Here is a 25,337-nt window from a genome sequence, read left to right as displayed (position 1 = left end):
GTGATCTTTTTTTTTGTTTAATCGTTCTTAACGTTTGATTCTTGACGTTCCTTGTGGTGTGTCGTTAAACTAAACTAGTCCCTTTTCATTCAATTGTCCTTCGCGATATCTTTTGCGTGTATCATTTATTGTAATCTTTTTCTGTTTAATCGTCCTTAATGTTTCATTCTTTCTTGCGATGTATCGTTTATCGGAGCACCTCTTCGCTAAATTGTTCCTTGTGGTGTATCTTCTGTCGTAATCTGTTTTTGTGTACTCGTCCTTAATGTTTGATTGTTCCTTGCGGTGTATCGTTTATCTTAGTCTCTTTTCGTTGAATTGTCCTTCACGATATCCTTTCTGTGTATCATTTTTCGTAATCTTTTGCTTGACCTCAATCTTATAGATTCTATGTAAGAATTTTTATTTTTATATTACGCGAAGAAGTAGCAGGTATACAATAAGCCTTCTTTCATACGACGATACACATGTGCGACATGTGTATGATGGATACCGATTATACATCGCCTTCATAATAGCTTCCATAATATCATACACGTATCGCGATATATGTATCGGCGTGTGAAAAAGGCCTAACGCTATCGGATACTCGAAGAGTCCATACATTTTTGAGAATAGGTATTTCATGAAGCTTCTTCATAATTACAAATGTTTTTCCAGATTCGTGCATACGTAATACGCATGCGTAGTATGCATACATATAAAGTAAACGTAATAGAATGCGTAAATAAAAATATTCCGCCTATAAGAATTGAGAAAAGGTTTTTAAATCGCTAATCTCGACATATTCTTGAAGTAATATAATTATGCGTGACACGTTAATGTATATCTATTAGAAAGATTTACTTTAGTCTCTTTAAATTTTATACTAATACGATGCGCTTAGACTAACAATATGCGAACGTTGCTCGCTTTTCATTCCCTTTACCAGCATTTGATACAAGCTAATGAAAGTGTAAACCAGCATTCGTTCGAAGTTTGACGATTGCTTGCCGAATCGAAAATCGAACACTCGAATGCTCTAAGGATGCTGCAAGGACGTTTGTTCGATTCTTTTAGATATTATGATCTGTATGAACGTTTTCTCGCGTTTGCCGTGAAGGAGTGGAACGTTCTTAGAGCACTGTACATACTTATATATTTACATGTGTATCTATGTGGTTCTATATCGTCAATATATTGCTGATGATACAAGGGGGGGGGGCCTCTATAATCCATCAAGCAGCACCAACAAGAACAGTAAAAAAATGTATAAAACGTGTTATCAAGGAAATGGTTTTTCGCGAGAACCCGCAGATGTTCCTCAGCGATCCCTTCGAAATCGTAAATGAATCCTACAGGCATTCCTCTGGCAGATAAGGGGAAGATAGTTCTGCCATTTAGTACCCAGTCAAGATCAATCTGAATCCTAAACGATACGGATAGAATATGTGACACAATTTACTTTTTTCTGTACATGTAGTTTTTACATTGTAAAATTTTAAATTTAAATTCCATCGTATGCTCTTTGATATAGTAAAAAAATACTATTTATATCAAAATACCCAAATAAGGATTGCAAGAAAATTTAAATAAGATATCTTTTCTGGAACATCTGTTATCAATTCTTTATATATAATAAATAAATAAATAAATATATATATATAGGCATGTAAATATATGAATAAAACATTTGTACAAGTTTTTCAAGATAGTTAAGTGCATCAGTTGTCTATTGAAAACGATCGTGTTTAAAGAGCAGAACGTGTTTTCATTAGAAAATTATGCAATATCAAACATTTGTTCCTGTAAACCAAATGTCGATATTATCACAAAAATCGAAAACAGCCATAAATTTAATTTCCAATAATTTGCACAGAAGAGAAGACACGTATAATATTTATTTCTCTTTCTATGTTATAAAAACTAACTATCTATATAAATCAAATGCAAACGTGTTCGTATTATATCAAATATATATATATATAATCATATTATAATAATTATTATATATTTGTTATTAATATATATTATCATATTAATTATAATTTCTACAGAGATATATATGTTAAGAGAGTTTAAGTTATAATATACATATATATACATAGAAGAGTAGGATTAATTTCATGAATTTTGTATGCCAAATGAGCTGAAGCCAAGTGTAAGAAACGTACAAGTATGCGTGAGTTTCAGAAAATATTGTAAAAGTCTGTTTTCAAACTGTGAATATAAAATTAAATAAAATAAAAGATAAGATAACAACTATCGTAAATGAATAAATAAAAAGTTATTAAACGCTGCCGATATGACGAACGGAAAAATATTTCGTCGGGAAAGTAAAATCGTAACACTGGAAGTGATTCTTTTGGAGAAACGTCTGAGAACTCGGCAAAGTCTGAAAATTACGCCTCCCGATTTTGTGGTGAAATCTGCCATTAAGTTGCCGTCGTAACGATGAAAATACCGAGGAAAAAAAATTGAGATCGTTGCCTGTATTTCTTCAGAAACGATCGCGGCTGCAATCAGGCAGGGTGGAGGAAAGACGCGAAATCGATTTCCGGATTAAATTACCAATTCCTTGAGATCTCACTGGTACTTCGATGGAGAAAAAGGCTACGTAAATAGTAGTAATCACTAGCAACCTCGATTCGAGAAATATGGTTCCCTAGCTCCTCCATTAATAAGACGATAACGAGGCTTTAAATCGATGCGAGTGTCCGCGTTCCTTTATACTTCGTTGTGTTACTAGTGGAAATAATATTATCGGCGAAGACATGATATGCTTATAAAAATTATTTTGTCGTAATCGTATCAAGGTCTTTTATACGAACGATAATTATAAAATTATCGCGTGGTATGTATTTTTGTAGGATGCTTACGAAGCATATACTAAATCCTAAGAGATACTTAGTAGTTTATAAAGTGAATTAATTGATTTCCTGGCTGACATTTTTGCAGAATTTTATTCTTAGTTGCAATTATTAAGAACGGATTAAGTTAGTATAACAATAAATAAAATTACGATATAATACAGGAATTAAGAATTCAATGTAAAAATATAATACAGCGTAAGAAACTAGGAATAAGAACGCAACATCTTCCTTGTAATAGGCTATGGGCTTAAAGCACAAATAAATTAGTATTATTATCGTTACAATATTTAGTCATGTTTGACATTTTCAAACGGAAAAAATATTATAACCATTACGACGTTCGAAATTTTGTCTTTTCCGTCTTATTTGATAATAAAATGATTCGATCCGATTTAACAAAGCTTTTCAACTATCTTTTCAAGTTCTAGCTCTCTGCTAAATACTAGTACCAAAATACGCAAAATTATAAATTAAAAGTAAGGTCTATAAAGTTTTCGTAATACGCTATACATAATATCGACGCGTTTCAATCAATAGCGAAACGTGCCTCATTCTCGAAAAACGTCGTCCACTTGAGACATTATCGAAGAATCGATTGGAAATTTTGCTTAATGCGCATAGCGGTAGCACTCAATCTTGGAAATGTTTTTTTATATTTCGTGCCGCGATCTTCCTTCCGGCGAGGTTTGTCGGATTTTAATAACTTCCGTTCACGGGTTTGGTATCGATAATCCCATTGTCGAGTGAATATCGAGAAAACTCCACCGCTGAATGGAGTACCGTAGAGCCGCAGGAGACTGCTAATGCACTGTCAACAATGGATCTCTCACCAGGAAATCTTTCTCTCTCTCTCTCTCTCTCTCTCTCTCTCTCTCTCTCTCTTTCTCTGTTGCAATGAATTCGAGCTCTATTGACTTCAACTACTTCATGTGCAAATGCCACGATGCCTGCACAAACCGTAATTAATTATTATAAACCTATTATTATTAACCTATATTTCTATTGTACTATATTATTGTATTACAGTAGAACCTCGCTTTATCCGCACCTCGTGTGTACAAACAAATTCAGACCCTACCTCAGAAATACAAACTCCTAAGGGAGCCCCTATTATCCGAACTATTAGGTCATCCGAACTGCCTTGTCCCCAGAATTGTTCGAATAAACAAGCTTCTACTATATTTTATTAATCAACACTATATTTCTTTTTTATTTCTTTTCTTTGGATAAAATATATATTATACGTATACGTTGTATTGAATAATGTAATTCTATCCTGTTAAGACGCAGGATTTATTTTACGGATATTTTCTGTTCGTATTATCGATCGATTAAAATATACGATGAATGTGAATTATACTAGAAAACTTCTTCTTCTCCAATATGATTTCAAGCAATCGAATATAGGAGAAAATGCAAGGAATGATATCTGCACGCTAGCTTCAAACTTAGCACGTGCGTACCATTCCTCAAATTTCGCTCGATATTCAACTTTTAAACTTTGAAAAGTATTTCTTCCATGAGAGAGACGAGGAGATTCCTTTAGAGTGGTAGTATCTAAGTATATCGCATATGCACGAGGTGTATCGAAAATTGTAATATAACCGCGAAACAGGTCGCATAAAATTTTTCGCATTTTCGTTCGTTCGAAATAACATAACGTCTGGCCAAATAAATTATGTATCGTCTAAACAATCGTTTTTAAAGAAAAAATCTTAAACGAATATAAACGCATGAACACGTATTTTTCCTTTTTGATCTATCGTCTAACATCATATTACCTTTTAGTTTTTAGTTCGATCACGTACAGAAAACAACATTGAAAACAACATTTTGAAAACGGAACTCTGTTACGTCCTACATCTGCTAACGATAACGCTTCCATTTAAAAAATTTCAGGTCTCGCGCTTTATCAAGATGGAAAATCTCGAAAGAAGAGAAAGAAGAGAAAAACAGAGACCATCGATAAATCATCAATCTGATCAATTTTAGGAAACTGGTGGGGATCGGGGAACGAGAGCTACACATACATAGCGATGCGGAGCATCAGCGAGAGAGTAAGAGGGAAAGCGCAGGGTGGCAAACGCCGAGTTGCCACCCCTCGTCAGCTGTCCTGTACGAGGCAGCCAGTACGCGTCGTGGCTTCGCCACGTGCTTCTCGTCTCTTTGCAAAATTTGTGTTCACCATCGTCGACGATGTTTTCATATTTGACCGTGATCTTGTGTTGATTCGCCGATCAAATCGAACCACGGATTCTCCGCGATGCGATTAATTTGGGACATCTGGATCCGTTCGTGACCATCGGTCGTACATACTGTTTCGACGACCATGTGACGAACGAGACGCTTATCTTCGATATGAGTTCATTATGGAGATTCCAGCGTTTTTTCATCGAGCGTAATAATAGGTGAGTTTGTGAAAAATATCGTTCTTTTAATAGGCAGTTTACTAATAAACTTAGCTTCTGTTTCGTTTCAAAGAAACCAGCGACACGAACCAAAGTCAAGATCGACGTTTATATATTAAATTTCAGTTGAAAAGAATCAGCAATTTTATTTTGAAAAAAAGGGAAGAGAAATGAGGTTTTTAATAATCGAAAGTCTTACTCGCTCAATTTTTTTTGTGATATTCGTTGTTGCTTGCGTATTTTGTATTTTTTATCGTAGTTATTCGAATATCTTGACGACTCGTTTCTTACTTTATTTTGACAACAAATTTTACAAATCGAACGACGTGCAATCAGAATCGTTTGATCTTAGGTAAGAATTTTTAACACTCTCTTTGTACCTTGCTCGTGGGTGTAATTTTTGGCTCGGCAACGTAACATTAGTTTCTATTGAAATTTAGTTTGAAAATTAATTTTTGTTTTTTTCTTTCCTGCAATGAATTTGTCCTTTCTTCGTGTGTTTAATATTTGCGATTCTTTACCGAGAGAAAAGATGAGGGTGCGAGTCGGAGACAAATGAAACTGAGACGTGTAATAATGATAATTATTTACTGACGGGAGATAAAATAATTGGATGATAAAAGTAAATGTTATATTGTACTTTATTAAGAATTTAAATGATAAGAAATAAAAATAAGCTTGTTTTCATTGAAAGTAAGTTAGACAGTTATTTGTTTTGAAATATGATTTTATAAACTGAAGGTGAAATATTAATAATGATATAAATATTAATATGGACGGCGTATAAATTGAAATTCGAAATGCATCTTTTTGAAGAAATATGTACAGATAAAAATAAGTATAGAACAAATATTTATTTTAGTATTGTGCTAATTTTTGATACGTCAGAATAACAATTAATCGTTTAACATTATTCTCGAATTGCAGAAGACGCAATGGAAAATTATTTTTGCCACTTCAAGAATTTAGGAATTCAAGTCTAAAAATTATGATAAAGAACTTCACTTTCTTAAGAATAAAATCACGAAAGTGTAGTAAAAAGTTCTTTAAAATCGCCAGTTTATCTAAAAATTAGGCATCTTTATCCACGGTAACAAAGATTATGCTTTATCCTCTTCTTCGGCAAAGTTGTTCGCCACTTTCATTAAGAATACTTTAAAAGGTCGAAAAGTGTATTTTCATAACAGCAAGTGCAAAAAAAGTTTGAAGCGTGTCTTAATTCGCTAAGCTTAGGAACATTTCGAAAGTTGAGATAAGCTATACTTCTACTTCATCTTTTACTTTATCGTTATGGTCAACACGTTCGACAAAGTTACTGGTTTGCCAACTTTGCTCAAGTTGAATTAGAAAAAATTTGTAATATTGCTAATTATTTACTGATGCGAAATAAAATAATTGAATTTTATCAAAACTATATTGCAACAACAAAACTCGTTGAGAAAGATTTACTCATTCATTGGTTTTTTCATTGAATTCCAATCGAAAGATAAATTAGAGAAACAAACAAAGAGCTGACTATACATACAAGCATATGATATTCGTAAAAATAAATAGAAAATTTCACGTGAACGTAAACTTTATAAAAACAATGCTTGATACGTGATTTTAGTAACGTTATAATTCCATTTAAATAATAGTAAATATAACGTAATAAATACGTGTGATATCTGGAAAATACAAATCTATAATTCATTTTTTGGAGAAATACGTTCCTTAACTTTTCACATCCGAGTTTAGTAAAAGATGGGAAAGATATTGCGCCAGAGGAGAAATTATTTCTTGGGATGGACTTTTTTTCAAGAAATTCGTTTAAAGATCTTTTCGTACGACATCGTATAAACTTACACTTGATGCTCGTAAATTGGTTTCACATGCTATGGAACGTTAGTTATTCAACGAATCGTACTTTTATTATGTACACGCGCTCCGGTAATGCTTGAAGAGAAAATGTGACAAGAAGCACGAGGAGGTAAGCTGTTTCGTTACGGTGAAAAGAAGCTTGTAGGTAGAACGATATCTAAATGAGACTTAATAGAGATCATCTTTGCTAGATGAATGAGAGAGTTGGTATATGATTCTCGCGAAGCGAAATAACGCGATAATTGCGTTAATGAACATTTATTGCAGTCGTTTTTACATGCGAAATTTGTAGCTTTCGCTGCGAAATTAGAAGAAGTTAACGTGCTTCTTTTTAGGAGAAACAATCTATCTTTTTATGTCGAGAAATTAAATTAACATAATATTCGCGCTTATAATTATATTTTATTATATTTTTCGTAATTCAGTGCCGTATATATTTAACAATTTAACTTGCAGATTTAACTTGCGAAAGATTTTATACATTTCTACCATACATGGATGGTTACCTTTATTAATAAAGAAAATGCTTTAAATTACTTGGAATAGTTTACAGATAATTTAAAAAACAAATTTTGAAAGAAATTATCTTCTTATCTAAATCAAATAGATGAAAAGATCAACCGAATAAAATATATTGCGACGCATTTCTCGTATAAAAACGTCACTCGTGAAATCTTTCCTTGGAGAAATTTCTTAAAGAAACTTTCTTGCAAGAAAAAAATCACTAAAATAAGATCACGAATTCTTAGAAATTATATTTCTCGAAGAATGTTTACTCGAATAAAATTAAAAATATTGCATCGATATACGATAATAAGAAAAGGAAATATTACGTACTTTAAAATTTTAGTTTATTAAATTGAAATTCAAACATACCACTGATCATAATTTCTACGAAAAATTACTAAAGTTATACTAAAAAAAAAAAAAAAAATAAAGATATTCAATTAAAAATTCAATCAGATATCGATAATATTTAATTAGAAATTTAATTGGATATCGATAATATTCAATTAAAAAATCATATGTGGGAAATAAATTAAGTACTTTAAGAATTATCATAGTATTACATCATTATTAATATTAATTATAAAATTGTTAATACTAATATCGATTCATATTAATTCCTATTATACCGTACAACGTCGAATCATATTTTCAATCGTTCGGTTCAATCAACCAGTTTTCATCGTCGAATCGATAATTATGTTGTTCATCACCATCCACAGGCTTTTCAATCGTTTATTCAGCCGATCTTTTTAGTAAACTCGATGATTGTCAATACGTGAAACATACACAATGTATCGGCAATCTGATTTCGCGGGAACGAAACGAAGATGCAAGTTATTCCGAGGCTGATTAGAAACTTTCGTCATAAAAGTTTGCCTCTCTCGCTGAAAAATCTTTTCTATATTTTAAACAATTAAACAAAAATAAATAAAACATGGCTATCGAAGCAAATTTCCAACACCTCGACGCTCACCCTGTTGTTAGAAGTAAAATATGCTTAAAAAACTGTGCAAGAAATATGAAAAATTAGAAATGCGAAAGGAAATCTCGGGCGCCGAGATTGCTCTTCGAAGGAAAACGTGCTTAAAATAAAGATATTCTGTTATCAATTGTTGCAATAACCAACTTATTTTCCAAAAAAATCCCAAAACAGCTTGCAAAATTACTAAATAGTAACGTGAAAAGATATGGAATATAAAAAATCGTTGCAGAATATATTCTGCTATCAATTATTGCAATGACCGAACACGGCTTTGGTTATTGGGACAAAACGAGTAAAAGGGCACGCGATTCCTTCATTGGAAGCTTATGCCTTAAGATTCAGATTTCGTTGTATATGGTGGTCCGAAGTGCAGCATACTCCTGGTTTTCAAGATATAAACAAAATTCTATTAGTACTATGTACATTACGTTCTGCCTGTGCATACATGTATGCAACTGCATACAGAGATGCAGCCGACGCGATAGTTGCTTCGCTCGCCAGTCGACGAACTATTTATAATTTATAGTTTGCACGTAGGTATATGATTATATAGGTTTGGGTTATCCTTTACTTTCCGACCGTGTCGTTTAGATGGCCTGTTACGAGCGAAGCGACTATCGCCTCGACCGTGTTGCGCATGCAGTCACGTATGTATATCTAGGCAAGATGCAATGTATTAGTAATACTAATATATTTTCCTCGATATAATCTCGTGAACTGTGAGTTTCGGACCACCATAGTTGTAATTTTTTAGAGACGAGCTTCCGATCAAGGTATCACATGCCCTCCTATTCGTTGTCCCAATGAGTAAAACGAAACCCAATGACCAACTCATCGCTGAGAATGACTGAAAATATGTTAGAAAAATGTGAAATAAAAAAAAATACAGAGGAGAAAACATAGAAAATAATATAAAATAAGAAGAGAAATCTCGGATACCGTGAGGCTCTTTTTCGAAGAACCTTCGCTTTCAAACGCTTTATTCTCGTCCGGAAAAACCGTCTCACGGTTACGGAATCATGTAGCGACTATCGCGAAAACACAAAAGCCACTGGAGAGGTCGCGATAAAGTCCTGGCACCCTTGAAAAGTGAGAAGAGTGTCAGTATCATTATTTACCCGGGACGTTTTCATGGCGAGAGACCTTGTCGACGATGGCAGATTTCGTTTCCTCGAGAATCGTGTGCCGACAGTATATCGCGGCCCCTGTGTTCACGGGGGTGCGATGTAATTTCTCGTTGACCCATCTGTGATGTTTTGCTCGATATTAGCAAGCTCTCGACGTTAAAGCCGGCCATTTCGAATGGAAACGGCAGCCGTGCAGTTTCCTGCAACCGTGGTGTTATTTTGTAACAAACGGTTTGTAATAATATCACTCGAGATTGCGAGGTTTAACGAAGTCGATGTTTCGTTTGCATCGTAATCGAGACTCTTGACTCCGTTGTAACATAATTAGAAATTGTGATGAGACCGTAGTTTACGTATACAATAATTCTGTTCGGTTTCTTTTCGTTTTTTTGTTTCAATTATAAGCTTTACATATTTTCACGTCGCATCTACCGCCAATTGTAAGCCATTCATTGGCGAAAGTGACACGATAATACGATTTTCTTTTATATCGAAAAATCAAAATTTTATTGAAAAAATTTGATGTCTTTCAGGTAAATTAGATTTTTGTGCGGTCACAGAATCATTTGTAGGACTAATTTAGTTTAGAAGTGGTGTGAGGGTTCCGAAGTTTGACACGAAATTAGATCTGCCGTAGTGTCATTTTCGTGCTGTACACAAATCGAAGTAAAGGACATTTTTATTAGCCACTCGGTAGAACTTCGTGTTTAATTCAAAAGAAACTACTTCTGGTGTTTTTAGCTGATACAGTTGTTGATATAAAGTACAAAGTGAAAGCTTAATGCACCTGTTACTTTCTTGCCCTTTAATGTACGCATTAATCTTTGGAGAGAATTTCTCGAAGATAAACATTTTACATACGATTACGATCCATAAACGACTTTTTCATGAACTTTCTGTTTCTTCGTGTTTCTTTATGGACGATTTGAAACTTTTCACAGCCATTGTGTTTGCAGATGTGTACTTTATGTATCTTGTCGTAATTATTCGTAACAAATCGTACCGCGGATTATGTAGATTCAGGTGAAAGTTTATAAGCATGAGTCGAATGGTAATATTAACAAACGTCGATAACTACTAATTGTAATGACGTAATTTGTAACATTAAAATTGAATTGTATTCATTTTCAACGAGTCATAAAATTCTCCCTTTCTGTCCACGTTATATATCTCGTCATTGTTCGCTTCGCGTTTCTCTATCTTTACTACTTTTATATTTTACTGTCTTTATTTATATTATTACTGTCTATTATTCGTTAATTTCTTTTTTGCTCTTATATTTTAAAGGTGGAACTGACTTTAAGTTAATAAATAAATAGTGATACTTAGAATGGATTTCTTATTTAATTTATAAATATTTCTCCAATTTGTATAAATGCATAATAATAGTAAAAATACGTATTGTACATTTCTCGGTAGAATGAGCATCATAGAACGCTATCGAAGGATAATATCGTGAGAAAGACTGGAAAAAACGAATTCAGAGCGACGATGGTGGTAACAACGTGCGTGAAAACGTGACAAATAAATACTGACAGTTCGGTGCCAATATGGGTCGTGATATCACTTTAACAACGACGATAAATCTAATCGCGTGAAAGCCTCGATACCGTAAATATATAGGGTGCTTCGGTAAATACTTAGTATGTATCTTGATATTGCCTGAGCGAGATAAATTTGCACTAGAAAAACTACGTGTAGAAAGGCGACCATTTTATGACAAAGAATTTTTTCAAAGTAGGTCCATTCGTCTTTGTCTTTAGAAGGATAGCATTCTATCTTTTAATATTTTTATAATAATCACTAGTATCTTTTGAACAACTATGAAAACTTTTTATTATACCCAGTTTTTATACGTCATGAAACTCTTTGATTATCTAGTATTAATAAATGTGATATAACAAAATGTGTTAATACGTGTAATACATAAAATGTTAAAATAATAAAACATTGATTCTCGGCTGGTATCGTTATTCGTAAAAGAATATTTTCTGAAAAAACGCGTCGAGATAATTTCTATGCAGTGTACCAGTAATTAGTAATGTGAGTTTATACAGAACTATTTAGTTGCTTCTAGTTAATAGCCATAACAACTATAACAACAGCCAACGCTATATACGATTGTTCGTTAGTAGTTATAGACACTAATCGAAGATTTCTTGTAGACGATAACGTAAGTGCAAAAATTTAAAAATCTTATTGTGTAATGTCTTACATGCCAATAGAAATATCGTAGCACAGAATTTAATAGCAACTTTTATTTGTAAATAATTACTAATAGCTTAATATAATAATATAATAATTACCAATATAATACTACTTGATATAATAATTACTAATAGTTGAAAGATGCCACCGGTACGTCTAACATTGTCTCCGTGTAAAACGACGTAAGTGCAATTATGCGATAAATATGTTCAAACACATGGTCACTAAATATGACCAATCCTATAGTTTTTACTGGGAACATTATAAAATGCACTTTCGTAAGAAAAATAAAGAGTATTTGAAATGTATGATTAATTATATTTATTTTATTAAATGAATGTATTTTTTTGTGTTTTATACAAGTTATTTAGAGGCAAAGAGGATTGATTCTTTGCAACTAAGATGTAGCACATATAAGCTTTTCTACAATTGCGATTCTTTTCCTGATGAATTTCGACTATATTAGTGCAAAAAAATGGAAAGTTTTTCGTTTGGATTATTGTACACTTAAGATTTTATAATAATCAAAACAATTCAATTTGCGAAGATAAGGTTAAATCAGTGAAGTATTTTCTCGCTCGTAAAAAATTTGATGTTTAGCACTTACAGTGTTATCTACGAGAAGTCTTCGATCGTTTATCAAAAATAATAATAGTACAAGATTATATAGATAAATTAAATTATTGACAATTTTTCTGTTTCGCTTCAGTGTGACTGATTCTTTATTGTAGAAAAGATATTATTATTAACAAGTAACGTACTATTTTTTATGTTAAAAGGCTTAAAAACCTGTCAGAACATCACAACTTTATAATCACTTTGTTTCTTATAAAGGTCTTTTATTAACTGAATTATGACTCTGAGTGGCCAATAAAGTTACGAAGACAGTCTATAAAAGCGAATGAAACCGTCGGAAATTCTGACAAAGTTTTCCAACATGTAAAGAGCACATTTAGATGCGGTGAAATTTATTGTAAAATGAATTTCTTACAACTCGTGTTATGATACCGAAGCTATACTAAAAATCTTAAATGCGTCTAGTTCCAAATAATTATGTTCAAAATGAATATAGCAAACAAATAATATAGCAACTATTTACGTAATCATCTTATGAACGAAATTTCTATGGATTAATAAAAATCTTTATACGAACCAATAAGCTGTCGAAATGAACCCGTAGAAAAGTATAATATTATTATTCAATACTAAAATATTATTATAAAAACGAAAAATCCCTAACAAGTAGTAAATACGATAGATCTGTAGTATTAAATAGATTAAAAAGAATCTTTAAATAAATATGAGTAATCTATCAAATATAGTAAAAAAAAAAAAAAAAAATAGTAAATATAGTAAAAGGTAGTAAATCTAAAAATAGTAAATCTTTAATAAATAATATATTTAAAAGCTTCCATAAGGATATACGATTTTTAAATTCGTAGACCGTGCTGGTCCAATATTTTAGCTTTCCGAACGTGATGGACATATACCTGCATGTGATTATAAACCAGGAATAATATCAACTAACACAATAAATGTTATATGTGTACACCTCAATCGCAGATTTTGTATTTTATGCTTGTATATTGTGAAACGATCTATATGTCCTCGAACAACAGTTTCACGTAATAACAAGAGAGAAGATAGACTCTGTGTACATATACGGGAATTTTTGCATGGATAGCTGGTTGAATTGGTTTAGTCAAACTAAAGACGCGAGATTTCGAAATTGCATTGTTTGGTTCGTTTTTAAGAGCGAGTGGTATTATACGAGTTGGTTAAAAAATTTTTCTTCTTTGACCTATATTCTCGCGTTGGAGATTAAAGCGTTATAATGGAGAGTTCGTATAATATGCAGTCGTACAATTAAAAGTATAATAATTGAAGTTTCAAAGATTTGTATGTACAGATTCGTTCCGTTTGTAATATAAAAATGAAATATGTGTGGATTAGTTTTGTCTATGAATTTGTTCGTAAAAGGTGTATGGATTAGATTATTTGTAAATTTTATAATTTTATAAATCTGCTATACGGAAAGAGAATTGTGGAGCATATTTTCTGCTTTAACTTACAATTTAATCGACTGAAAAATTGCAGGAAGAAATGGAGTGACTCGAATAAATTACAGATGAATGGTGGGAATAATATTATGCAATTTGCATCATCCAACTTACTTTTGATATACTTTACAATTTTACTTTTTTTAGTTTACTTAAGCATAACATCTGTTTACGATGCTTTTAGTATATACGTTACAGTGAAATAAGTTCTCCTATAATAATTTAATAGTACGTAATTTTAACCGATTAATAATCCTCGTACGACCGTTTTATTCGAGCTATATCGATTAGTTTTAGATTTGTAACACAGTTGCAAATAAATGCAAATCAAAGCATTAGCCATTAGTAACGATGACAAGGAAATACATTATTCATTATATTTCGGTTGATCCAAACATTGATTAATATACCGGATCAAAATTGAAACCTTCCCAATTTATTATTATTTATCGATCTCATTATATAGTTATCGAAAATCTGCTTGACAGTGATTCGAGTAATTTTTCACGAAAATATTAATTTAACATATATGTAAAACTCTGTAATATAATTGATACGAATAACATAATAATTAATCTCTCAATCAACAAAATGTCGCAATAATATTCAAATTTAATTCACAGAAGTAAGTTCTACACGACGTTATTAATTATTAATAGCTCTTAATAAATAAATCAAGTCGTACTACTTTGAAACATACTCGAGCGCAGATTACACGTGTTTCGTCTAACGATGCTTTGAAAAACTAACGGGATACGATCTATACAGGAGAAAAAGAATGTGCTGGAAACCGTACGACCTCGTATCGAAAGGAACTTCTGCAGTAAGAAAAGCGCCATTGGCTAAACCGATAAACACCAGAAAGCTTTAGCCATGCGACTACGTTGAAAAATGTTTTGCTTCGAGGCTTCTTTACTGGTCCTGAGTTAGGAATATCCTTTTGATGATACAATCCATGTCGTGGATAAGGGTTCCCTTTTTTGATGCAAAATCTCAATGATACATCGTGGCAACCGTGAAATAAAGTACCAAGGGAGTGAAAAATTGCATGGATGACGAATGATTAAAACCTGTGAATAGATGTTTACGCTGAAATATCGTTTGCGAGTGAAGGGTGGTTCGAGCAATGTGCTTATACGTGGAATTATCATGTATTTGCACCGCGTAAAAATTTGATCACACGTGGCAAGAACGTGTATTGTCTGTGTGAGATTTAGAGGCAGAGTGCAGATCCTTATGCAAATTCGTATTTTCGAGAATATAGTTAACAAAGTGGTCTCGGTAAAAAAAAATTATTTTACCTACATCTGATGTATTTTTTTTTTTTAATTCATTTCTGTGTAATTTCACACTTTCAAATTTTTTATACACGCATGAAAATGCGTAACTTATTTATAAAAATTCGATACGATTGAATCAAGAGAACGCGCGTATCAAAAGGATCGTATTATGTTAAATAGATCATATTGAGTTAAGTTTACGAGAGTTGTGAAATAGAGAGTAATAGCATGTTACAACTTGAAGAAATTATAATTTCACTAAATTCCATGATACCACACTTTGAAGCTGAAGCGTATCCTTCGATATTGCTTGTAAGAATATGAATAATGCTGAAACATTTGCAGCGTTATTAATAACGTTACTCTTGTTAGTTGTTTACTAAAATGACACATTTAATTTCCCGAACACGATCCTACACAGTTTTACAAAAAGAACGGATTATTATAAAAAATTTTGCATAATGCTAATATAAGACACGAAAGACATGACAGATAGTCCTCGTTGTCTGACATATTTTCACACGATTTCACAACGTGCTACCACTTCCGCTGTTATTAGGTTCTTCTTCTTCTTTCCTTCCTTCCTGATCTGCTTCGTCGTTTCCTTCCTCGTTGGCATTCAATTTACTTGCTTCGTTGTCGTCGTTGGAATATTTCATATTTAATTGCTGCGATTGTTGTTTTTGAGGGCTGCGTTGCCGCGATATAGATCTCCTATATTGTTTGCCAAATCCGTCGTGTCTGGATTCTGGACACATCGAGTTTCTCCTCCTCGCTGCAAAATAATTTATACAACTCTTTTCACTTAATCGTATCAGAGTTCGTGTAACACCTGTTGACAAAATAAGTCAGGACAGAAGAGAGAACAAAATCTCTGTCGCTACGACTTTTTGTTACAACAAAAGAAGCGGGTTCTTTATCATTTGTCATTTACGTCTGCCCTTATGCCACAAATTGAATCAAGTATTATAGTCGCCAGTCTTCTGACAATGAGCTCAATAAGACACAATAGGCGAGCAGAGGTTTAATTTCACCGAGCTCTGAAAAATGTCCTCGGCGTCTAAATATAGAGACGCGAGACAAATCGCTCTTTTCCCTTAGAGAAGAGGCCCTAAACTTAGCCGTAAGCTCAGAGGCTTTAAAAAACGAAGATAGCAACGGCTGAAAAGGGACCAAAGGGAAGGAAGATTCAGCCAGATATCGATATTTTGGTAAAAGTCAATTGAAATGAAATCAATTAATACATAGAGAAACTACAAAGAGGACTGCGCGTAGTAAACGCGAGCGTTGTTATTGTAACTCGAAGTAAAGTGTTTTTTATTCAAGGACTTTGTTATTAAACGTATCGTTCAATAACAGAAGATTGTTTATTGTTCATTTCATTTCAATTAACCATCAACTTGATACCGAAGATATAAAAGGTACGAATCTCCAGCGAACGTGATACGCGTACATAAAAATTCAATTTTAAGCAAAGCTATACTGTGTCGGCTGGAAGAAGATGGAAGGTTTCGTTTTATCTATATTATTTTTTTATCACTTTTTACGTAAGATCGAAACTTTTATACCCATCTTTAGAGGTTTACGCTGTATATCCATAAAGAGGAGCAATACAACGAAGAATTAGTAAAAGCATCTCGGAGATTTTGCTTTGAGTGCACTTAAGTAGCCTGTAAGTAAAAATGTTGCGGTTTCGATTTTTCTCCCTTTTACCCGGTTTCTTTTATTCGAAAAGTCCTTTGTCTTCAGACGAGCACGATATCGAGATGGATTCTTATCAGAATATAAGATAACTCTTGTCAAAATATAAATAGCAAAAACATGAAATAGCAGGAAAAAAGCAAATAGCAGATAATAAAAATATAAATTACATAAATTTTGCTAATCACGGTTAATTGCCAATTATTCGAACACCGGTAATTTCATGCATCGTGTTTCACGATCTAATAACTCGCAAATTGCATAACATTCCATAAGATTAATTTTTTACTTATAGTCAGTTTACTCTAATTTTATTTAGTTTTCGTATATTACTGCTCCGAATCGGCCAAAGCTTCTGGGTATTTGTAAGTAGCATTGTATGTAGTTTTTACCTTTGGCCTTTCTATCCTCGTAGTCGCTACAGTCCGACAAATCGCTGTAGTTACTTGGATCCCTCCGCTTCGTCTTGCTTCTTTTACGATTAGGCGAACCCGACGTGTTTCCAATATCTGCTTCAAGCCTGCTGTTCGAGATCTTGTGCCGTGGTGACCGAACACTTTCCCCCTTTTCTTTGTACTTCAGCTTTCGTATCTCTCCGATGTGCCTTGGCTCGTCGCGTTTCCTGGATCTGCTGCGACGTTTTCGTCTTTTCTGACTATCGCTGCGTCTTCGTCTTTTCTCGCCGTGTGACCTCCTACGTTTCTCCCTTAAACGATTAATTTCCATCGTTATATTATTCATTTCATATCATATTCGTTATATATTAGATTCTTAAACTTAATCCTGCGTAGACAAGTCGAGTCGTTGATGGTTCAAGTAAAACCTCTGCCTTGAAAATTCCTTCGAACAAACGTTTTCGAAACGAACGTTGGAAAAAAGTGAAATACTTCAGGAATCTAGCGAAGGAATAATTGTATGAGATATGTATAATTTTGTGTGCTGGACTGGGTTAAATGCGTAGTAGAGATACTTGTATGTGGGTATCAGTGTGTGGAGGTATGTGTATGCGCGGCGTCTGGAAAACATGAATGTAAACTGTTTAGTCAATTAACAGTCGGGGAAGAAAATGCTGAGACGCGTGCAAGTATGTATCGATGAATATTCTAGAAATCGTCCATAAAATAAATATACGACTATGTTGATATTAATCCCAAGTGTAAATTCAATGTTCCCATAACAATATTTCGGCCATCAAGATTCACAATTCTCAACATGTATGTAATAATTGTATCTATGTAAGATAAGGAACAATCGTATAATGTTACAAAGATTTTGACAAGTATTTCAAGCTTTTTCCAAATCCTGCAACAGTGTGAAAATTAAGCTCGAACGCTTAAACGATCCGATATAGCAACAGAACGTGAAAAAATACGTTCACCTATGAACGTTTGAGATGAAACACAATATGAATCAGTAGAAGTAACTATTTTCTGATATAGCGGAATACCTTTATTTCTCTGACGTTTGAAAATGGAAAAAATCATTTCTTATAAAAATGGAGAATATACTTTTCTATGAGAATGAGAAGCACGCGTTTGTGCGTATTTTTTAAAACGCGCGTACTGGGCTTTAAGATATATAAAACCTTGTCTAGAAATAGACGATATTCTTATCTGCAAGAATCTGCGTAAGTTTTATAAAAGAAATAGAGGATCTTCTTTCAATCAGAAAAAGGGATACATATTCGATGAGTTCTATAGAAAACACCTTTTTTAAATCTATAAAATTTCTTATAAAAATAGCGAATGTCCTCTTCTATAGGGCTGAAGGATATATAAACTTCTACGTGGTCTTTGAAATACAATTTTTTTTAAATCTATAAAACTTTCTATAGAAATGGAAAATGCCTTTTCCTGTAAGAACGGGGGATATGTATTTATACGTGTTCGTTGGAATGCAGTGCTTTTAAAGCTGCAGTCGCATTACAGAAATATGACTTTTCGGATGAAGCGAAAATTGTATGGAGCAATGCATAGAATGATTAACCGATTTTCAACTGATTTAAAGTTTTCCGAAATGGAAGTATCGGGATATTGACAGAATAGTTATTGAATAGTGTCTTTTTTTTTATTTTTCTATTTTCTTTCAGCAAAGTAGTTGTTCTTTCTATCTCGTCTCATGAAAATGTTTTCATTATCTAATTCTTTTATTATTATAGTATTATATTTTAATGAAATCACGAAAAATTATTCAAGCTCGCGTTAAAAACGCCTTTTATCCTCATATCGTTATAACGAATTACAGTTTTAACCATCGCACTGTGCGGAAAACACAGTTCCGCAAGTAGTTGGCAAACATTTAATCTAGAATTTCCAAAGACTCTATGAGTAGTTCGAAAGCAATTATACATTTTGGTATCTAACATCTATAAATTCAGACGTTGGAAACTTATGATTTAACACTTTACTCTGACAATTAAATGCATATAATGTTATTACCAATGTTATTCTAATCCGTATAGTATTAAAAATTTGTTGAACTATATCAACCTTGTTGCATTATTAATCGTCCCAATTTTTTGAGTTTCTGTTTTATGTAGAGTTTAAAAAAGCCGCTCAAAATTCTTCTCTTCCAAGTTTCCAGAATATCGTCAAATAGCTTTTTATTGCTACGCGTTACCTTAATCGTTCTTAAGGGAAGCAAAATTTCAAGAAAGATATGGGAAAAAATGTGAACTGATTCAAAATTACTGGGAATTAATCTAAGCGTTAATGTTAGTCTAAGGTTTAATTTATTTACTCGAGATATTGATCATCTCATCCTGACATTTTTTAATTTTCGACGAAAATACGCAAATATATAGAATATACCTATTTCTTAATTTCCTATAGAATATACATATTTTTAAGGTTGTAGAGATTAATTGCTCAAAGTGCTTAGAGCAAAGGTATAACTGCTCAAGGAGCGTGTCAATTTAATGATTACCTACGTAAAGGAACAAGTTGACATTCTGCTCCGCGTGACATCTGCGTTTAACATCGTTTTACGAAGACGAGAACTTGCGTAACTATATTATCCGACTGATATTAATTGGATCATAGTCTCACTAGTCACAGAGAATCATAGAAAGTTATAATGAAACGCGATTGGGCATGCTATTAAAGTACAGAGGACGAAAGTTCTTGTTATCCAAGATACTTTCTCTCGCGTGATCTAAGAAATAAACACGTTCATCGCGTATCGATTAGATAGCGTGGTAAATAACAATTGAAAAATAGTGATAGAAGTTGCCGCAAATTACATTCGTCGATTTGAGTTAGATTGCGAGTATCTTTGCAAACATGCATTTTTCTTAACACAACTGAAAAAGTTGCACCTAAATACTGATTTGTTCCACTCTCTAAGTATTATAGCGAGTGCTCTATTTTGGATACGTTATACATAGTTCTGTATTTTATCCTATTTTTGCACGTTTCAATTTCCAATAAACGCACGAATGCTCGCATTTTGATTGTAATATATCGATTCTCGAAATATATAATGTAGCGGTGTTTAGCGTGATAAAAACTCAAAAACGTAAGGACTCTGGGTTCAATCATAATTAATCGATCGTTAAATAATTAACCTATTTTCCTCTTCGTCGTTGGATTGACTTCTCGAAGACGTTTGTTGTATGTCGGATATGTTCGTCCCATCGGCAGATCTCTGTTCGTTATTCTCCTTCACGGACTGCTTAATCGGAGCTGGATTTAACGTGAACACTGCCTTGTAACGACCACTTCTATGCCGCAACAATCCGGCATTCACCGCGTGCTTCAGAGCCCGATGAACCTGAAAGCTTTTCTCATAAGAAACGACAAATGGGAAGCTTGCGGGAAACGCCGAGCGCACTTTCGTGTTTTATAATTGAGAAGTTAAGAGGACAAAAATAATGAAAATACCAAAAATTTGTAACCCAAGTCCTATTTCAAGGCGTCTACGTAAATACCAGAAGCGAAAATTCTCAACGTACATAAAAAATATGCTCTTGTTACGGTACACCGTTTATCGCCTAAATATTGTAAACTTTCATTGTTTACCGTATTACCTCTTATTTTTGACAGTGCTGTAAATAATTATAGACGTAAACACGTTGCTTGTTCTATTTTTTCGAGATTTCTGAGAAACCACTGATCGTGTCTGGATATGTGGAGAGAAATTATTTTTTTTTAATCGAATGTCGTAGGATGTCAGGATATGTTACATGGCGAAATATTGCCTTTCATAACCGAAATAATAGACAGAGAAACGATTTTTCAACGAGACAGTGCTCCTATTCATACAGTTGCGACTACAAAATAATGGTTTAAAGATTTCGGAAACCAACTATGGGGAACAGCGAGTAATTCCAACATAGAATTTCTTCAACGATTCCAATCAAAAACTTTAAGATCCTTAATAGATGCACCTTGGTATGTTACCAACGAAACAATACATCGCGACATTAAGATACCTATAATTAAAGAAGAAATATCCATATTCAGTAATAGATATAACACAAGAATTAACAACCACCAAAACCCACTAGTTACCCAATTACTTGACACGACAGATCAGATTCGCAAGCTAAAAAGACATTACCCTCTAGATTTAAACATTAGATTCAACTAGAATCAAACAGATGATAATCACCTATTGTACATGATATAATACCACGCCAGAATAATTTACTTATAATTCTCAATGAGAACTGATTGTAGTAAAATTCTTCCAACTAAAGAATAAAAGATTTCGGAATAGAATTATTACCATGACCAGCTTTGAGTCTCGATCTGAAACCGATCGAGAACTTGCGGAGAATTGTACAATAGCAAAAAAGATTTACGATCAGGATAAGCCGCCTATAGAAAATATCGTGGAACTTAAGAAAGAAATAAAATCAGCATGGGCGAAATTCGAAAGGAAACTTTAAATAAGTTGGTGGGTAGTGTATCTAACAGATTAATAGGAGTAATCAGAAATAAAGGAAAATCCACTAAATATTGAGCGAAAACGTAACAAAGTTAACATCGAGTTTATATTCTTGTACAGTCAAAAACACAATTTTAAGAGAAAATTTCATTTCTTGCTTCGAGAGAAGAAAATTTTCGTTTGACGTATCTTCAGTATTCTTTTATATTATAATATGAAACTATATCAACAATTTTGCCAATTTCCGTTTCAGTATTATGACAAATCTAAAAATAAGCTCGAGTTTACAATTATTCGTGGCACGGTATAAAACTACAGTCGAATCAAGCTGCAGTAATTTTGTTCTCCGTAATCAACATAGATACATATAATAGGATGTTAGAACCCGATTAAATTGACTTTCGAGAGTCAATATGTATGTAACGAGAAAACTAGCATTTGTAATTTTCATGCTACTCGTAAAAATAATAAATTTCATGCTATTTGTAGAATTACGAATATTGGCAGATTCTTTATCTCCAGATTCTTTAATTTTTGAATTATAAGACAGATTAAGAAGCTTCTTCTAAACTGATAGCAAGACATTCAATGTTAATACTACCAGTGATATTTAAATAGCAAATATATGTATTTATATATATTATAAATACAATAAAAATATTATTGTAATTGTAATATTATTGTAATGTTTATTAATATGTAATTTAGATTTATATTGTAATGACTTCCTAAAAAGGTAGCGAGTGTTGCTTTTAATTGTTAATTCGTCATTAATTGGTACGCGAATTCGCATATTGTTATTACAAATTAATCAGAGTGCCCGTATACTTATGAACGATCGTGTATATAAATTTAGTGAGGAAACAAACAGTCAAAAGTATGACTAATCGTAGTGTTGGTAATTTCATTATTTGTACGTTCTACTTGAAATTGTTCTGAAATTATATAATTTACCAGCAGAATTTTATTGAATATTAAATACCAGTAATATAACATTAAGATAAGTAGGAGCAAACACTGTCTATTCGAATGTATAATCGTTGGAAGTTGCGGCATTAAGGAAAATGCTGGAAAATGCTCCTTCTTCCACGAAGGATGGAAGCTTCGAAGCGTCTGATGGATCATCAAAGACGTTCGAAGATTCTTAGAGCGCTTCGAATTGTTTGACAACCAACTACAGCATCATTGTGAAAATCTTGTAAATTCGTGGAACCAGCCCTTCACAGATTGTTCGCATTTCTATCACACGTAATTTCGAGGAATTTCTAATTTTCAATTTTCTCAAAGAAAAAATTTTCGCGAACACTAAAGACTAAAAATAGAAATCGAGCCGTAGATAAAGCTAAAGATGAGCCTCAAGGATTAAAATACTAAAAATATTTGTATAGCGATTAGAAAATTTCGATCGTTAAAACTCGAACAAATCGCTTCTCCTCTTCTCGATTTTTAAGTTATTAATTATTTAGAGCAAAGCATCCTTCAGAATTTACTTGCGCGTAAGTGAAAAAATAATTTCATAATCGAAATCCACGTATCTTTAAATTTGTAAATTTAGCTATTATGTAAAAAAAGAGATACACCGATAAGTATCTTAGAAATTTTTCAAATCGTTTGAAATCCTAAGAGTAATGGAAAAAATTCGTCTTTCGTTACGGTACCGTTCTTTACTAAATCGTTTCATTTGCATAATGAATATACAATGAAACTCGTCCCACCTTTGAAAAATCAAACAACTCTTTACGATTGCAAAAATTAATATTGGAATAAGCAGAAAGAAACGAGAAAAACGTAAGGAAATGGTATGATTTTCAATTGACAATGTCGAATCACTAGGAATCGTAGGAAATTAATTTACGTTCACCCCTCTGTCACCTGCATCGTCAAGTTCCTCGGGGCGCTCTTGGAAGTTTGTCGAAGGAAGTCGAGGACATCTCGAGCGGTGGATCCTTTCCCCTCACATAGATGCACCACGGCATCGAGTACGCGATTCATTAGTCGTGGATTCGACGCATACACCATGGTTGATTCGCTTCCAACTTCCTGCAACTATGCTGCATGCATAAAATAATATGTATATTATATATATAAAATATATATATAACACAATTATATAAATATGTAATAAATATAATATATTAATAGATATAAAGTATTAAATATAATATAATTATATAATATATATCACATATATATAAGACGTACATATATAATATAATATATATATAAATTTATTAATAATATATATATAATCATATTAGATTGTACCAAACGTTTCTTTCATTTTATGAAGAAATAATGGATGCAGAACATTTTTCTTTTATATTATTTTCCTGAATTATATATGACCTATTTAGTACTAAAAAAAATTACACAAATACAAATTTTAATACTACAAAATGGATCATACATAATTCAATAAAATAATATAAAACAAAAAAATAAAACGAAAGAAACTTTTGGAACAACCTAATATATATAACAGATATATAGTAAAGTATAGTATATATGTAGTATGTGCAACATGTGATGTAATAAGTAATAACTAATAATATTAATAAATAAGAATGATTAATTATATACTGTAATACAATACGTAAATATAAATATGTATAATATAGTAATACGCAGGCTGTCCATTGTATGAAAAAATAGTTCAGACAAAAAGTGAATGGCTTCTAAAGGGGTATATTTTGGTGTAACTATATTTTTTTGGATGAATACGCAGGTAGAGATCATATGAATGCAAAGGTAACGCAAACATAAGAATACCGCGTCGCGTTATTTCTTGTCTCTCATACATTACGTTAAACAAATTAAAGTTAACATATCTACTGAACTAAAATAGATTTTCGTTATGAATAGGTTAACATATTGTTATATAGGGAATAACGAGACGGATCGATTACTGTGTTTAAAATTGCATGATTCCATTTACAAAAACGTACATCACCTTCATACGATCTCAAGCTGGTCATGTACAAAAAGACTAAATACTCTGGATTACGTCCTCTTCACTTTTTGTCTGAACCGTTTTTCAATACAATTAATAGTTTTCCAGTAATTTGCATGATTTTTTTATAACTGAGCACACTGTATAAAGTAGCTGTACAGTATACACCCTGTATAATAATAACAGTAGTATAAAATACGATAAAAAGAGATAATAACGAAATAAATAATGGACTTTGAAAATAATTACTAACTTTATCGTTGTTACAGCTTATTTTTAATGGGGCAGTTCTTTTATATCAAATTGATGAATTGCTGATTCAGATAATTTACTAATATCATTCAAAAGTCTAATTATAAAAATGATTGAAAACAGAATTTCGTATTTATTAATTTACATAATAAGCATTTATGCTAAATATTTTAGGATTATGTATTGTTATTATGTGCACGGTAACGAGTATAGAAAGAGATGATTGTCTTTATGATAAATGAGAATATAATTTAAAA

The 25,337-nt window shown here is 32.4% G+C and overlaps 2 protein-coding genes across 4 annotated transcripts in view; one reads left to right on the top strand and one right to left on the bottom strand.

Moving 5' to 3' along the window:
• Positions 1–25,337, top strand: part of LOC126915778 (gamma-aminobutyric acid receptor alpha-like) — a 102,304-nt gene that overhangs the window by 25,763 nt on the left and 51,204 nt on the right. The window contains exon 2 of one of the 3 annotated variants that reach the window (XM_050720788.1): positions 4,845–5,260. The exons of the other annotated variants lie outside the window; for them this stretch is intronic. The gene's annotated coding sequence lies outside the window, so the exon portion shown is untranslated. The remainder of the gene's footprint in view (positions 1–4,844; positions 5,261–25,337) is intronic. 3 annotated transcript variants of the gene reach the window in all.
• Positions 15,694–23,925, bottom strand: LOC126915790 (luc7-like protein 3). The gene is made up of 4 exons (XM_050720801.1): positions 23,751–23,925; positions 20,554–20,759; positions 17,381–17,694; positions 15,694–16,062 (listed from the first exon to the last, which is right to left on the bottom strand). Exons 1-4 carry the CDS (start codon positions 23,895–23,897, stop codon positions 15,815–15,817), a joined length of 915 nt encoding a protein of 304 aa, XP_050576758.1. The 5' UTR covers positions 23,898–23,925; the 3' UTR covers positions 15,694–15,814.

This window comes from Bombus affinis, chromosome 4, assembly GCF_024516045.1.
Source record: "Bombus affinis isolate iyBomAffi1 chromosome 4, iyBomAffi1.2, whole genome shotgun sequence".
NCBI lineage: Eukaryota > Metazoa > Arthropoda > Insecta > Hymenoptera > Apidae > Bombus > Bombus affinis.
The sequence above is the reverse complement of the archived record's forward strand: the minus strand, read 5'-3'. Positions and strand labels throughout refer to the sequence as shown.